Raw genomic sequence first — 14,256 nt, 5'->3', positions numbered from 1 at the left:
GATTTCACACATCGTATTGGTACAGGGTGGATGAAGTGGAGGCCCGCATCCGGAGTCCTGTATGATAAGAGGGTGCCATCAAAACTTAAAGACAAGTTCTACAGAGGGGTGGTTAGATCAACTATGTTGTATGGGGCGGAGTGTTGTCCAGTCAAGAACTCTCACATTCAGAAGATAAATGTGGCATAAATGAGGATGTTGCGGTGGACGTGTGAGCATACTGGAGAGATAGGATTAGAAATGAGGATATTCGAAACAAGATGGGGGTGGCCTTGGTATAGGAAAAGATGAGGGAAGCGAGACTGAGATGGTTCGGACATGTGAAGAGAAGATGCACGGATGCCCCAGCACGGAGGTGTGAGAGGTATGGATGGTTTCAGGAGAGGTAGAGATAGGCCAAAGAAGTACTAGAGAGGTGATTATATAGAACATGGCGCACTTTAGCTCACCGAGGACATGACTTTAGATAAGAGGTTATGGAAGACAGACATATCAGGGTAGAAAGCTAGTAGGTAGTTGAGCGTTGTCATGCGTATATATTCTTCCATACTTGTAGTCGTAGTATTAATCTTGTAGTTTCTCGTCCTTTGATTTATGTTATTATTTGTTGTTTCTTGTATTTCGATTATCGTATAATTTTGTGGTATATATTTACATTATTGTTTTTTTTTTCTAGTTTGCTTTGTCATTCTTTATAATAGTATTTTGCCATGCCTGCTTTACTTTCGTTATTTACTTTTCCGGATTGCTACTAGAGAGGTGATTATATAGAACATGGCGCACTTTAGCTCACCGAGGACATGACTTTAGATAAGAGGTTATGGAAGACAGACATATCAGGGTAGAAAGCTAGTAGGTAGTTGAGCGTTGTCATGCGTATATATTCTTCCATACTTGTAGTCGTAGTATTAATCTTGTAGTTTCTCGTCCTTTGATTTATGTTATTATTTGTTGTTTCTTGTATTTCGATTATTGTAGAATTTTGTGGTATATATTTACATTATTGTTTTTTTTTTTCTAGTTTGCTTTGTCATTCTTTATAATAGTATTTTGCCATGCCTGCTTTACTTTCGTTATTTACTTTTCCGGATTGCTTTGGTTTGCTTTTCTTTTAGCCAAAAGTCTATCGAAAACAACCTCTCTACCTTCCGAGGTAAGGGTAAGGTATAGGTACACTCTCTCCAAACCTCACTTGTGGAATTACACCGGATATGTTGTTGTTGTTGTTGTTGTAACATAACATGTTTAAAACCAAACGTACGATTAAAACAACACTTTGACACATTATATACTCTTTAATTGAAAATCACAAGATTCATAAGTTGTTTCCACTTAAATTTCAATGCCCAATAACACATAAAATTAAACTACAGAAAGAACAATTCTTATTCAAGAAAAGATGCTTTTTCAGAAGATCCAAATTTTATTGTGTAACATCTGAAAGTTACATATCTGTACTCCAAGTGGCTTTTTCAAAAGTTTCATATCTCAGTTGAGTGTTCAGATAATTTAGTACCTAACTGATCGAGAGCATGACATGTTAGAAATTAAAGGTGAATATTTAATTGATTAATGCCGAATCTACAGTGCATGCAAGTATTGAGGTTTGTCCATTTCCTTTTAAAGGTCTTCAATACAATAGCAAGGGAATGTCAACCAGATCAACAAAGACTTTGGTGGGATAGATATGATTACTTTATTTTTAATTTTTTTCCCCGAGTTTACCCTTCATTTTTTATTAGAAGTTTCGATTTCGAGCGCTGAATGTGAAAAAATTAAAATTTGTTAGGGAGCACTTCCTTTTTAAATGAGTCTTATATGTCGCCAAGTCAAATTAATCGGGACCCTAATACGGATATCAGATATGAAAAATAAAAAAATGGGAATGTCAACCAGGACTCTCATATCAGGCATGCTTATTCTAGTATGTCATAGACTTTTCCTGGTTATTAATCGAGTCGTCCTTTGCCACCTTTGTCCTTTTTCTGTCTCTTGTTCCAACTTCACCTACTTTCAAATGCTCAATCTTTCTAATTGATGAGCACCTCTTAATTTTTGTATTAGCTTAACGGAAAAGGGTCAAAAATACATCTAACGTATTGTAAATGGTTTATCATATTTTTATAATTTTATTATTTATTGAATCTCAATTGTCCTTAACGTTAACTTTATGATTAAAAATGCCCCTCATTTCATCCGTTGGACCCTAATTACTCTTTACGGTTAAAAATACCCTTCCTTTTAACAGAATTATGAGATGATATATGTGAGGCTTTATTTAAATATGTTATATTGCTTTAGTGGTTCACCTGAATATTAGACCCAACCTATTAATAATCCGACCCATCCAAATTTATTTGTTTTGTTAGAGCAGATTTTTTAAGAATCCAACATTTTTAAACGATGAAGAAGCTGAGTTGAACCTAGATCTTGAATCGATTGGAATTACTTGTTTGCATCGACTTTGAACAAAAAATTGCAGCTTCAAACGAAGAAGACATTGTTATTTTTTGAATCCATTTAGTCGCAAAATGTGAAAGATTGAAGGACAGGGTATGGACAAATGGTTTTTAGTTGTTTCGGGTTAACCCAGATGAGTTAGGTTACTTATGGTTGAGGTACATATTTCATTAAAAACTCACATGTGTCATCTCATAATTCCGTTAAAAACAAGGGCATTTTAACTTAAAAATTAACGTTAAGGACAATCGGGACTCAGTAGCATGAAAGGAGGTGCATTTTAACCCGAAAATTAACATTAAGGACAATCAAGGTCCAATAAGTAAAAGGAGGGCAAATGTAATCCGTTTCTAGGGACATTTTTTACCCTTTAATTTTTTGTTAATTTAAGATGTTGACAACTACTTAAACAAAACTTTCCTTTGTGTTCCTCATATTCTAATATAGTACATTAATCCACGAAGTCTACGCTTGATCATATGGAACAACAATCTATGCATGTGTTTAAATCAAATAAAAAAAGGAGTAGCATTTTAATTGTGGATGTCTAACTTTACTCATAATCTAACGTTGGCAAATTAAATCGTTATTTGCTATTTCTGTTGAAGAGCTTTTACATCTCCATGTTGTTGATAAACATCTAACATTAGTGGATAAATTTCTCAAATGGTCACTCAAAATTCAGTTATTTCAACTACATTTAATGATCTTTCAAATTGGTAAAAACTCTCTAGTTTATGACCGCTTCTCTGTAGTATTAGTTGTTGCTTCATTGTATTCTTAGTAAAATCACTTAACTTATTTATGTATCGATAAAGTTATTTCGTTTATGAATTTTCTCTTACAAAATCACTCTAGTTGGATTTGCTACTTTTGATAATAAAAAATTTGACTCGGCATGACTTTTAAAATTATAAATTGATTTTCCATGTCATGTAGACGTGAACCTCACATTAAATAATACGTATAAAAAGAATCGACCCAAAAGAAGAAGTGTTCTAATTCAAGACCCATTTTGCCTTTTGGGTCTTGGCAATCTCTAATTCCTGTTAGGAACTTCTTTTCCGGGGGGAAGTTTGCATATTTGGCTGCTCGCCAAAAATAATTATAGTCGCTAGTCAAATATATAAAAATTTATATCACTTATGTATATAACATGTATATTTTATGTATATATATATTATATACCAAAAAAAAAAAAAGAGTAAAACTTTGTCAGCTATTATTTTGATAGACAAACTATACATTACAAGAAAAAAGATATGTGGCAATAATTTTTTTTTGTTGCCATAGATTGATTATTGTTGCAAAAAGTACTTTTGATCAAAAAAAAAAATAAATTGTTGCATGAACTTTTCCCAACGGCTGCTATTGCAACGACGCGCAACAACTTTTTTTTTTTTGCCAAACCCATCGCCAGCCCCTTGTGATCGGCCACTTCTTTCACTTGAACACATCAAGTGACCTTTGTTTCATTTAGACACGTCAGGTGGGCAACTGATGTTCCATTTAGACACTTATTGCTGACATGGCAATTTGAGTGAGTTCCACATAAAATAGGCGCGTGAAAAGGCTATTTTGAAGTTGGGAACATATTTTTCTTAATTTTTAACTATTTTCTTTTTGATTCTTTCCTTTATTTAGTTATGGGGGGTCCCACACACCCTCTTCCCCACACTTCTCCTTCTCCAAATTTCTGAAAAAATGGCAGCACACACCCTTTCCCCCACACTTCTCCTTCTCCAAATTGCTTAAAAATATGAAATTAAAAGTTGATGGACCTTATTAAATTATTAAGAAATAAGGAGCAATAATAAAAATATCATCAAAAGCCATACATTTTCTTGAGTGATTGTTATGTACACGTCATTGTTCTTGTCAAATGTTGCAAAAATACTCTTTAACTCAACCTTGTTATGGCTTTTTGAATTACTACTACTGCTCTTCTGTTCAGCCATAGTTGCTGAATTTAAATTTGAGTTCTTGAAAAGAGGAGGTTGAGATGGAGTTTGAGTTTTGAAAAACCCATATCCTTTCTTTACTTTTTTTTCTTTCTAATACATAATTTTCTTATTGATTCAACTTGCCACGTTAACAAATGATAGGAGGAGAAGGTTGAATATTGGTGGTGTTGTTGCGATGGCAAGGTGGTGGTGGATGGTGGAGGAAGTGTTGGGAAGGAGAGAGAAACAAGAAGAAGAAGTTAAAAAAAATAAAAAATGGCAATAGTGGGGATCTGGGTGAAATAGAAATTCTAAAGAAAAATAAATAAAAAGTTTTTTTAAAAAATAAAAATTTCACGTGTCCCATACGAATTCGTTTATTTTTTTATCGTAGGAGGCGCTTGATAATACGCGCTTCAGCTAATTATGCAATTGTGTAAAAATTATCTAAATGGAACATCTGTTGATCACCTGAAGTGTCTAAATGGAACAAAGGTCATTCGAGGTGTTCAAGTGAAAGAAGTGACCGACCACGAGGGGCTGGTGATGGGTTTGATCTTTTTGTTTGTTTGGTGCCAAAAATACTTTTTGCAATAATAATCAATACTATGGTAACAAAATTAAATTATTTGACAACAAAAAAATTATTTACCAATAATAAAATTAAGTTATTACTAAATATTAAATTTTTTGTTGCCATTTCTATACTTTTTTGTAGTGATATATAGCGTAAAAGTTCATACTTTTGTGGCGTCAATTTACAAGCCCCTATTAGAAGAGAACTAGACAAAGGGGCTAAATTATGACTACATACAGTCCTTGATCGAGACAGAAAAAGAAAACAACACATCTTCCAAGAGTTGGCAATATTCCATATAGAGTAGTAGCTTTTACTATCTCCATGTTGATGTTGTTCATAAGCATATCAAAATTGGCGTTTTTTTTTTTTTTTTTTTTTTTTGCCTTTTGTGACGGGTTCTACTAACATTCAGTCTCAGTCAAGTGCCAATTCTTGTTTTTGGCATAAACTCCACGTTTTAGCCTCTATTAATGGAAGGATAATTTCAGGAAAGCTTTTTTTGGTCCAAACTGCACATGGACATTACGTGCACACCAGAAGTGTCACTGCAGATGATATGTGCCTTTAGATAACTAATTTGTATATTTCCTGGACCTCTCTCTACCGTCAATTACTATCAAATATTGGTAATGAGCCAAGTTAAGTGAACGTAGTATCAAAAACAACAAAAGCCGGCTGCTTAGTTCATCCACACCTACCCAAATTACACGAGGCAATTTCATAGACACTTAGTACAAACAGAAGAAAAACGATTTAATTTATATAACATAAGACAATCGATTGAATTTATATCCATTAACAATAACCCTTCGTACAATTTAAATGTCTTGCTTTCCTTTTTGGTTTGTCCCATTTCCTTTTTGGTTTGTCCCAAAAGAGTGCATTTTTCTATATTTAGTAAGTTGACAATTTAGACATCCTACATGTCAAGTTTATAACCATAAGATTCTAATGACATTTTAGTACATTATACAAATCTTTAATTTAAGATCACGAGATTCAAAAGTCTCTCTTCATTTCTTCAACTTCGTGTCTAGTCAAACTAAAACACTTAAATTGGGACGGAGGGAGTACATTATTAGTGTATGTAATTTTATCTTTTATCACAGGTTATTTTATGCTATTTTTAGGTTTCCAAATCATACTTGTTATAAACAACTATCCTTTTATCACAATTTAAGTGAAGATGTTCTAAGTACGAGAGTCAAAACACTTAATTTTCGATGTTAATTCGGATATAAATTCTTCAAATTTTTAACGTAAATTACATATTTGAAACATGCATAAAAATAATGCATGTAAATATAGTTAATGATTCTAAATATTTTTAAAATGTTTGGAAAAAATCATAGTCAAATAAGAAATCATTTGACTTGCCAAATAATAACACTTTGACTTAAAAACGATGGAGGGAGTACCTTTTATTGTAGATAACTTAATCTGATGATTTAAAAATGTTTATCGACTATTATTGCACATAAGTTAAAACAAAAGAAAATTTTAAAATCCTTTGTATATATATATTTGGACGCATTGAACCTTTGACCTAGCTAAACTAACTTGACCCTCACACCTCTCCTTTGCCAACTACTCTGCTCTTCTGATAAATTCCTCTTTCCCTTAACCTTCAATATTCCACTAGTAGTGTTTCAAATATTCTACTAATTGCATTCGAAGCACATCTTTTGTTCTTTTCACTACTTAAAGTGATTGTTACGTTCATGAAAAAACGATAAATCCCTATATATAAGAGCCAAAACTGCTAAGGCATTCCATTATCTCATTGCGGTTAATGGCTCGTTGCAACATATTAATTTCCCTTACTTTAATTCTTCTAGTTTTAGTTTCTTATGCCCCTACCTTTGAAGCAAGAATTAAGCTATTGAAGAATATGGAGGAGAAAAATATTGATCCTTCTCAAGATGCCAGTGTACTATTGAGTTCCCTTCCCAAAGGTCACGCGGTCCCTCCTTCTTCTCCAAGTGATAAAGGCCATGTGGAGCTTGATCGGAATATGGAGTTAGTTCCTAGTCCTGGTATTGGAAATTGATGACAGAGGCGGATCCAGGATTTTAACACAGACGGGGCACTAAAGAAATGTGAGCTAGCTAGCTGGTCAATCAGTGCCCCTAAAGGCTACTAGTGCTCAGGGTGTCAAGTTAATTATTTAATCATTTTCAAGATATACACACATACACATACAAGATTTTTGCTGAAGTTTACCAGGTCAGGTGACCCCTATATGTAGAGTAGGTTTGCCTCAGATTGATGAAGAGTAAGCTCTAAAATTGGTTACTTCTGGATTTTGCAGTTGGCTGCATATATGTAGGCAGAGACAGATTTAGGACGTTTTTTATGGGTTTAATTGGACCACTTGTTTTTCACTTGAAATATGTACAAATATGCGAAAAAACTTTGAAATGTATACACAAAAATATATCGTTAGATTCACACTAATTATTCCGCGATCACTAACTCTAGATCTTGAATTCGTCTTTGTATGTAGAAACACAAAATGTACCACATCTGACAATTTTGGAAGCCTCTCCTTGGAAAATACAGAGACATTATGCTAAACGTTACAATAAATATATGTATATTATTAATTTAGTTGTGGCTAGATGAGCTCTACTCAATGATGTAGTAGTGTAACCTGCCATGATCCCCACATTGTTTTGGTTAACTAAAAGTAATATATGTGATAATACTTTACAAATGCTGCGTTTTAGTGGTTGGTTGAAACCACAGAGACGATCTTCATGAATTGCATGTGTCATTTTCATTTGAAAGGACCAAATCTAATTTCCTGCAATCACGTATGATGGAAATAATGAAAATTACGCATACCAAACCTTACAAAAGTATGCCAATTAATTAACGAAGTTCACAACAAACTTTGAAAGAAAATCCACTTGTTCATTTTGTACGAGATTGAGAATTTGAGATCGGAACTAAAATGAGGTGTTTTTCTTTAGTTTCTTCTAAAGAACCATGCTAATGTATTAAATTTTTTTTTATCTACCTACATGCGCTATATGAGCCTGACCAATAGGTCACCAGCTCGAGCCGTGGAAGCAAATGTTTGCATCAGGGTAGACTGTCTACCAGTGGCGAATCCAGGATTTTCACTCAGGGGGTTTGAAAAAAACAATAATTTTTTTTTGTCCCATTATCGAACCTTGGAGACTGGAGAGAATTTTGAACACCTTGAACTGCTTGAGCTAACCTTTCTAATTTATTTAGGGTGTTCAAAGCTTATATATGTACAAAGACACAGAAAATCTACCTTATATATATCGTGTAATATTTTGGCGAGGGTGTTTGGGTTAACACCCTACCGGCCTACCCACCCTCTAAATCTGCCCCTACTGTCCGTATTACACCCCTTGAGGTGTGACCCTTCTCCACATCCTACGTGAACGCGGGATGCTCTGTTCTCTGTTCACCGGACTGCACTTTATATGAGCCTGACCAATGTCCCAGGCTAACGGACGTTTGGTCAAGCTTGGCCAGTATATGACATGTAATACATGGGCTATATATATTTGAATGTGCTGGCTTCCCGTTAATTAGGAATTCAGAATTTAGAGTTAGCGGGTTTAAAATGATTGTAATCTTATTATATGTATATTTGTATTTTTCTTTTTGCGTATGATATGTAGTTCAAGACGAAAACAATTAATTCAGTTGAACCCACAAAATTTCTCCAAAATCCGCCTCTGGCGTCTAGTCCAACCATTGGAATTATGGTAGCACAAATTTCAACCAATGAATTAGACTGCCTTTGATTCACCAAGACACCCCATCTAAATTCTTTCATCAACAAAGATATATTTGACACGGAACAACACTTCTACCAACCCTGAACCCTAGATCCCTGTGAATCCTACATGGAGTTCAGCGTTAGATAATCTGTTGGACATCAAGAATGCTTCTTCTTTGTTCACACTTTCCATATAAAATTCGGAAAATCTACATCCTTTGTTCACTTGAAATATTGAAACTTTGGGTACGAAAGAAAAGGCAAGACAATGGAGTAGCCAAATAAATGTGCGTTGCCATTTCAGCAAATGTGTAAAAGAAATGTGTCTTTGGGTACTCACCAGAATAGTAAATCTCTTTGATCCAAATTTCCAAAAAGGGATCTTTCCATTTTGGGATGGATGAGTTTCAAGTACTTTGCACGAAAAAGTCTCACGAATGTTGACTTTGACTTCCTAGCAAAGAAATCTGCATGCGTAACATATCTCAATTCCAAGAATCTGTTGAAAAATAACTTTTGTCATTTCGTCTGCTCTGTCATGGACTTGTTATAATGAGAGAAGTATGGATAGTTGAAATCATCAAATATCTCTTGACAAACAAATGATTCAAACGCGTAATATTTGTCATTTGGTTTTAAGAACATAGTACCAGGTTGAATAGACAAGGCTGCAACATCTAAATCCCACCCTGCATATTCCATTTCTCTACAGAGCAAAATCGATTTAATTGTTTGTCCAAGGAACATAGTAAAATGGTTGATGCTTAATTTTGACAGCTGAAGGTTGTCAATTAAACTCAATCTCTTTTCTAGCAACTTGTTCTCTTTATTAACCTCATCCAATTTCTCTCTGAGAAATATAATTTCCGAGTCTTTGAGTTTAAGTTGAAAATCCCACTTATTCCACATGATTCCGTGCGTTGTCACAACACTCTTAACCTCCTTAATTTCTGCTAAGATCCGAGTGGTCTTTGGAGAATAATGATCATCAAATTGATTCTTTGAGTAGCATTGTTTTAATTCAGACAAAATTTTCAGCTCAGACACGATAATCTCGTCAGCAGATAGAATAAAACCAGGATCGTATGGAGATTGAGAGAATTGTAACAGGGCATATGATGCTTTAATAGCTGAAATATTCGCGAATAGCTTGGCTAGAAAAGCTTCTAATGTAGCTGCTCGATTTTCATCTTCTTTGTCCACAAATGACTTGAATTGTGTTTTCTTCAACACATCATTATTCCTTGCTGCTTCGTTTTTGAACTTATCTTGAGATTTTGTATTTCGATTTCATCGTGTTACAGCTTGAACATGCAAAACCTTAGCAAAAGTGTGAGCCAATCTGCTCTTACTAGGGGTCATTGCAGATCGATTTACTGAATCCAACTAAAGGAAAAAAATCAAGATTTGCTGATAATATTAGATTGAATATGTATGAATTGATGAATTTGATCATTTCAGCAAATTAAACACTGGTAGGATTTTGATCATACAACTTACCATAGCTTATAAATAAAGTATACGGGGGACATATTAAGGAATTTCCTAGTGTATTTTACTAATTAAATATAGTATTAAGAATGGTAAGGTTTGACGAAAGAATATTATAAGTTCCCATTGTCTAACATAAGAATAGTATTGATTCTAAATGAAGATAGTTTCTTGCCTATTTCGTAAAGTCCACAAGTCTGGAGGAGGCTCCCCTCCGGTATACATTTCCTACAGTTGGTCCAGTACATAATTAGATCTCTTACCTTTGTCCACTTTCAAGTTTCAGGTGAAGGATTTATTTAAAGTAAAAGTGTCAACAATACCTCTCTACTTTGGGAAAAAGATGAAAAATATCTTCCGTTACGAATTTGGATAAAAAATACCCTTCCCGTAATTAATGTTTTCAAATTTACCCCTCTCATAACGGAAATCCGCAAATTTCCCTAAAATAATCCGATTTCATTTTTTAAACCCGCTTCATTATTTAACCCGATCCAACTAAATAATAATGGGGGGAATAAGCGGATGGTATGAGTTATTATTTAGTTGGGTCGGGTTAGATAATAGAGCAAGTTTAAAAAATGAAATCGGATTATTTTGGGGGAATTTGGGAATTTTCATTACGAGAGGGGTATATTTGAAAACTTTAAAACGGGAGGGGTATTTTTGACCCAAATTCATAACGGATGATATTTTTAGCCCCTTTTTTCCCAAAGTAGAGGAGTATTTTTAACCCTTTTCCCTTTATTTTAACTGGACAACCTCCTAACCATAGTTAGACTTTCTCTATCGTTACCAAATTAGCAAATTAAGTAGTCCGAAAAAATTGCTGGGAATTCTCTCTTCTGGTTAGAGATAGATTTCCTTACCATGATAATCATTCGCAAAAGACGGTTCAAGAATCAACAAAGCAGAAGACCTTATATTTACAAGATATACTAACAATAAAAGGGTCGAAAGAGAAAAACAAACTTTGTTGATGAACACAATTGTTTCTGAAGAATAAGTGATAGAGACCCTACTCTTTGAAATGGTTTTTCATAATAATGCAGATGTAGTGATTAGATTTTGGGATTTTTTTTTGAAAAGGGAATTGATTTCTAAATTTAATGTGCTGATTTTTCTTCCAAAATTTGCGGGGAGATTTCTTTTCGTACCAAAATTAAAAATTGATTTTCACTACTTATTTTTTAACTATGGTTAAGTGCTTGTTAAGTTAATTTAATCTAGTTCTTTAAAAATTGAATAGGACAAGTGGCATTCATCTAAATGTGTACTTCAGAAATGGTGTAACGATCCATTTGGTCGTTATGATACTTTTGGCCGTTTTACCCCTATTGACCCTTTCCCGAGGTCATCGGCCGATTTTAGTGTGACTTTTGGAAGTTTGAGCCTTAAAGTGAGATTTGTTTGACCCAAAGTTGACTTTTGAGTAAACAGACCTTTTTCGGAATTCCGTCGGTTCCGAGAGGACAGACTTTTTCCGGAATTCCGTCGATTCTGAGAGGTCCGGATGACCGTTTGTGACTTGGCAGTATGTTCGGTTCGGTTTCCAATGCATTTGGGAGCGTTTTGGGACTTGGGTTGGAAATTAGGTTTTAGGCCATTGGGGGTTGACTTGGTTAAATAGATCTCCGTTGGAAATTTTGAGGCCGCGGATGAATTCGTAGCGCGTTTTTATGTATGTATGCATGTTTGTTTTGTATCCGTAGGTCTCGGGTGATAGTCGGGTTTCGGGTTGAGGATTGTCAAAAACCAGAAAAATTTGGTGTCTGGTGTCCGCTGCAGCAGCACCAGACTCGCCGCAGCGGTCTCACTGTAGCATAGGAGAGACCGTTGTAGTGAGCGAGGGGACTTTGTGATGAGGTGCCCAGCGGACTGGTGTACTCGTTGTAGCGTGCATGCTGCCACTATAGCGACTAGGCGGGTTTGGGCATCAGGCGTCGTAGCGGGTCCTTAGCCGCTGTGGTGAGCTTGCTACAGCGGGTGACCTTACCGCTGCAGTGAGTGACGGGCAGTGTTTCTAGAATTTTCTTAAGTTAAAACCCTTAAACCCTTACATTTCTCCTCATCACTTTCTAAGCACTCTTGAGGCAAATTAATCAACTTAAGGGCTGAAACTTCATGGAGGGAAGATCTATGACCCTTGAATCTATCATTTACATTCCTAGTTCACTAATTCACGCTTAGAATTATTAGAATCAAAGTACAGAAGATGAGTTTTTATTATAATTTATTGAAATGAGTTTTAGACTTCCTAAATAGGAATTGATGATTAAATTGACTAGAATAAACATAGAAATTAATGAATTCATTGTTGCTAAGCTTAGTTCTTCCATTATTAATGATTAATTTGAGGATTAAAGACTTAGGGTTTATACTTTGGGGGTTTCACTTTAAATCTGAATTAGGCTTAATTGTGAGTTGATTTAGCAATTGATTAGTGGGTTTGATCACCTAGAATTTGAATTGCATGTTCCATCCTTCAATTTCCTGTTTTACCCTTGTGGGCTTGTTTCCCCAATTCATTGGATTAGAATTTGACCTAACTAGAAGTATAGCAATATGGGTGTTGTTATTCAAGGTTTTTAATATAGAACTCGATTATGAATAGATTTTGAGTACTTGGAGGTGCTACGAAAAGACAAGGCCAAGGTTTGATTGTTCGAGGCTCTTGTTCGGCATTCCAGGAAGGTTACGGCTTACCTTTTGGTTAGACTTCGGTTAGCAAATCATATGTAGAGTTAGTGATTGTTGGAGAAAGCATGTAAACTTTAGGGTATGAAGTTTGGGTTGGAATACTTAGGTTGGTATTGTTGTTGACTATGACTTGTCGTCTTATTATGTTTTATTGGATTGTTGTTTATTTGTGAGTTGTTGGCTTGTCGCCATGTGCTTGATTCTAGAGTTGATGCTTAGTGATTCTCTTATGATTTGGAGGGCATATTTATCATTATTGAGGTTGTTGGGAAGGATTGTAAGTTATGATATTGAAATTTTGATTGAGATAGGTGTCCATGTGTGGCACGGTTGACTCTTATGTTCTTGTTGTGGACATTTTTGTCATGCATATACTCATTTATACATATATTTGGGATCGGATTGCACGCCTCAACACTTACTTGGATCGAGTTGCACGTACCGCAACACTGACTGAGATCGGGTTGTACGTTTCACGGCATTGACTATTGGATTGGGCTGTACGCCACATTAGGTACACAGACTTACCGGTCCCCCATGGGTCATGACTGTCGAGGCGAAGAGATATTTCCCCCCGAAGCGTGTGTGTATCACTGCATTTGCATTGCATTTATCTCATATTTACATTGGTGTTTTATTTGGACTTGTTGATCCTTTGGTGATATTTGGACTTGATAGTGATTCTTGATATTATACTTCAAACTTATTGATCATTTGAGGAGATAGGTTAGATTTGGTAACTTTGGTACTGGATTAGATACTTTTGGACTGTGTTGAGTCATATCTGTTTGTGAGCATGTCTATCTTTTAGTCTCTTCCTTATGCATATGTTATCTAACTGTTTTCGGTCTATGATATCTACCCAGTACGTGTTGTTGTACTTATTTTACCTTGCTGCATTCTTTTATGAGTGTAGAGTTTGTGACAGGGTTGACTTCCGCTCCTCGTGGATGATTTTCGAGGAAGACTTGCAAGCTTTCTAGGCTGAGCATTTGATGGCCGCTACCCAAAGACTCTTCTATATTACTGTCTTTATTTCCTATTCTGATACAAATTTGTTATTTTGAGAGTTGTATTTTCAAGACATGTCATTTAATGCTCTTGTATTATTCAGACCAGATAACGGGGATGTATTTGTGGTTTCCGCACTTTATTTATATTAGTATGATTTAGACTTATGATTCCGCTTTTGCTATATTTTTATTGTATGGAGTAGCGATTGGTTAAGGGTTCGCCTACCGAGGTGGGAAATGATAGGTGCCCGCAGGACTTAGTAAAATGGGTCGTGACAAGTTGGTATCAGAGCCCTAGGTTACCCG

At 35.2% G+C, this 14,256-nt stretch overlaps 1 protein-coding gene and 1 pseudogene across 1 annotated transcript; one reads left to right on the top strand and one right to left on the bottom strand.

The window, feature by feature from the left end:
• Positions 1-6,775: 6,775 nt before the first annotated feature.
• LOC132637763 (precursor of CEP13-like) lies at positions 6,776-7,033 on the top strand. Its single transcript, XM_060354804.1, has one exon. It carries the CDS (start codon positions 6,776-6,778, stop codon positions 7,031-7,033), a length of 258 nt encoding a protein of 85 aa, XP_060210787.1.
• Positions 7,034-8,802: 1,769 nt separating this feature from the next.
• Positions 8,803-13,483, bottom strand: LOC132637761 (protein GRAVITROPIC IN THE LIGHT 1-like; annotated as a pseudogene).
• Between the last annotated feature and the right edge of the window lie 773 nt (positions 13,484-14,256).

The sequence above is a fragment of the Lycium barbarum genome, chromosome 4, assembly GCF_019175385.1.
Source record: "Lycium barbarum isolate Lr01 chromosome 4, ASM1917538v2, whole genome shotgun sequence".
In the NCBI taxonomy this organism is placed as follows: Eukaryota; Viridiplantae; Streptophyta; class Magnoliopsida; order Solanales; family Solanaceae; genus Lycium; species Lycium barbarum.
The sequence above is the reverse complement of the archived record's forward strand: the minus strand, read 5'-3'. Positions and strand labels throughout refer to the sequence as shown.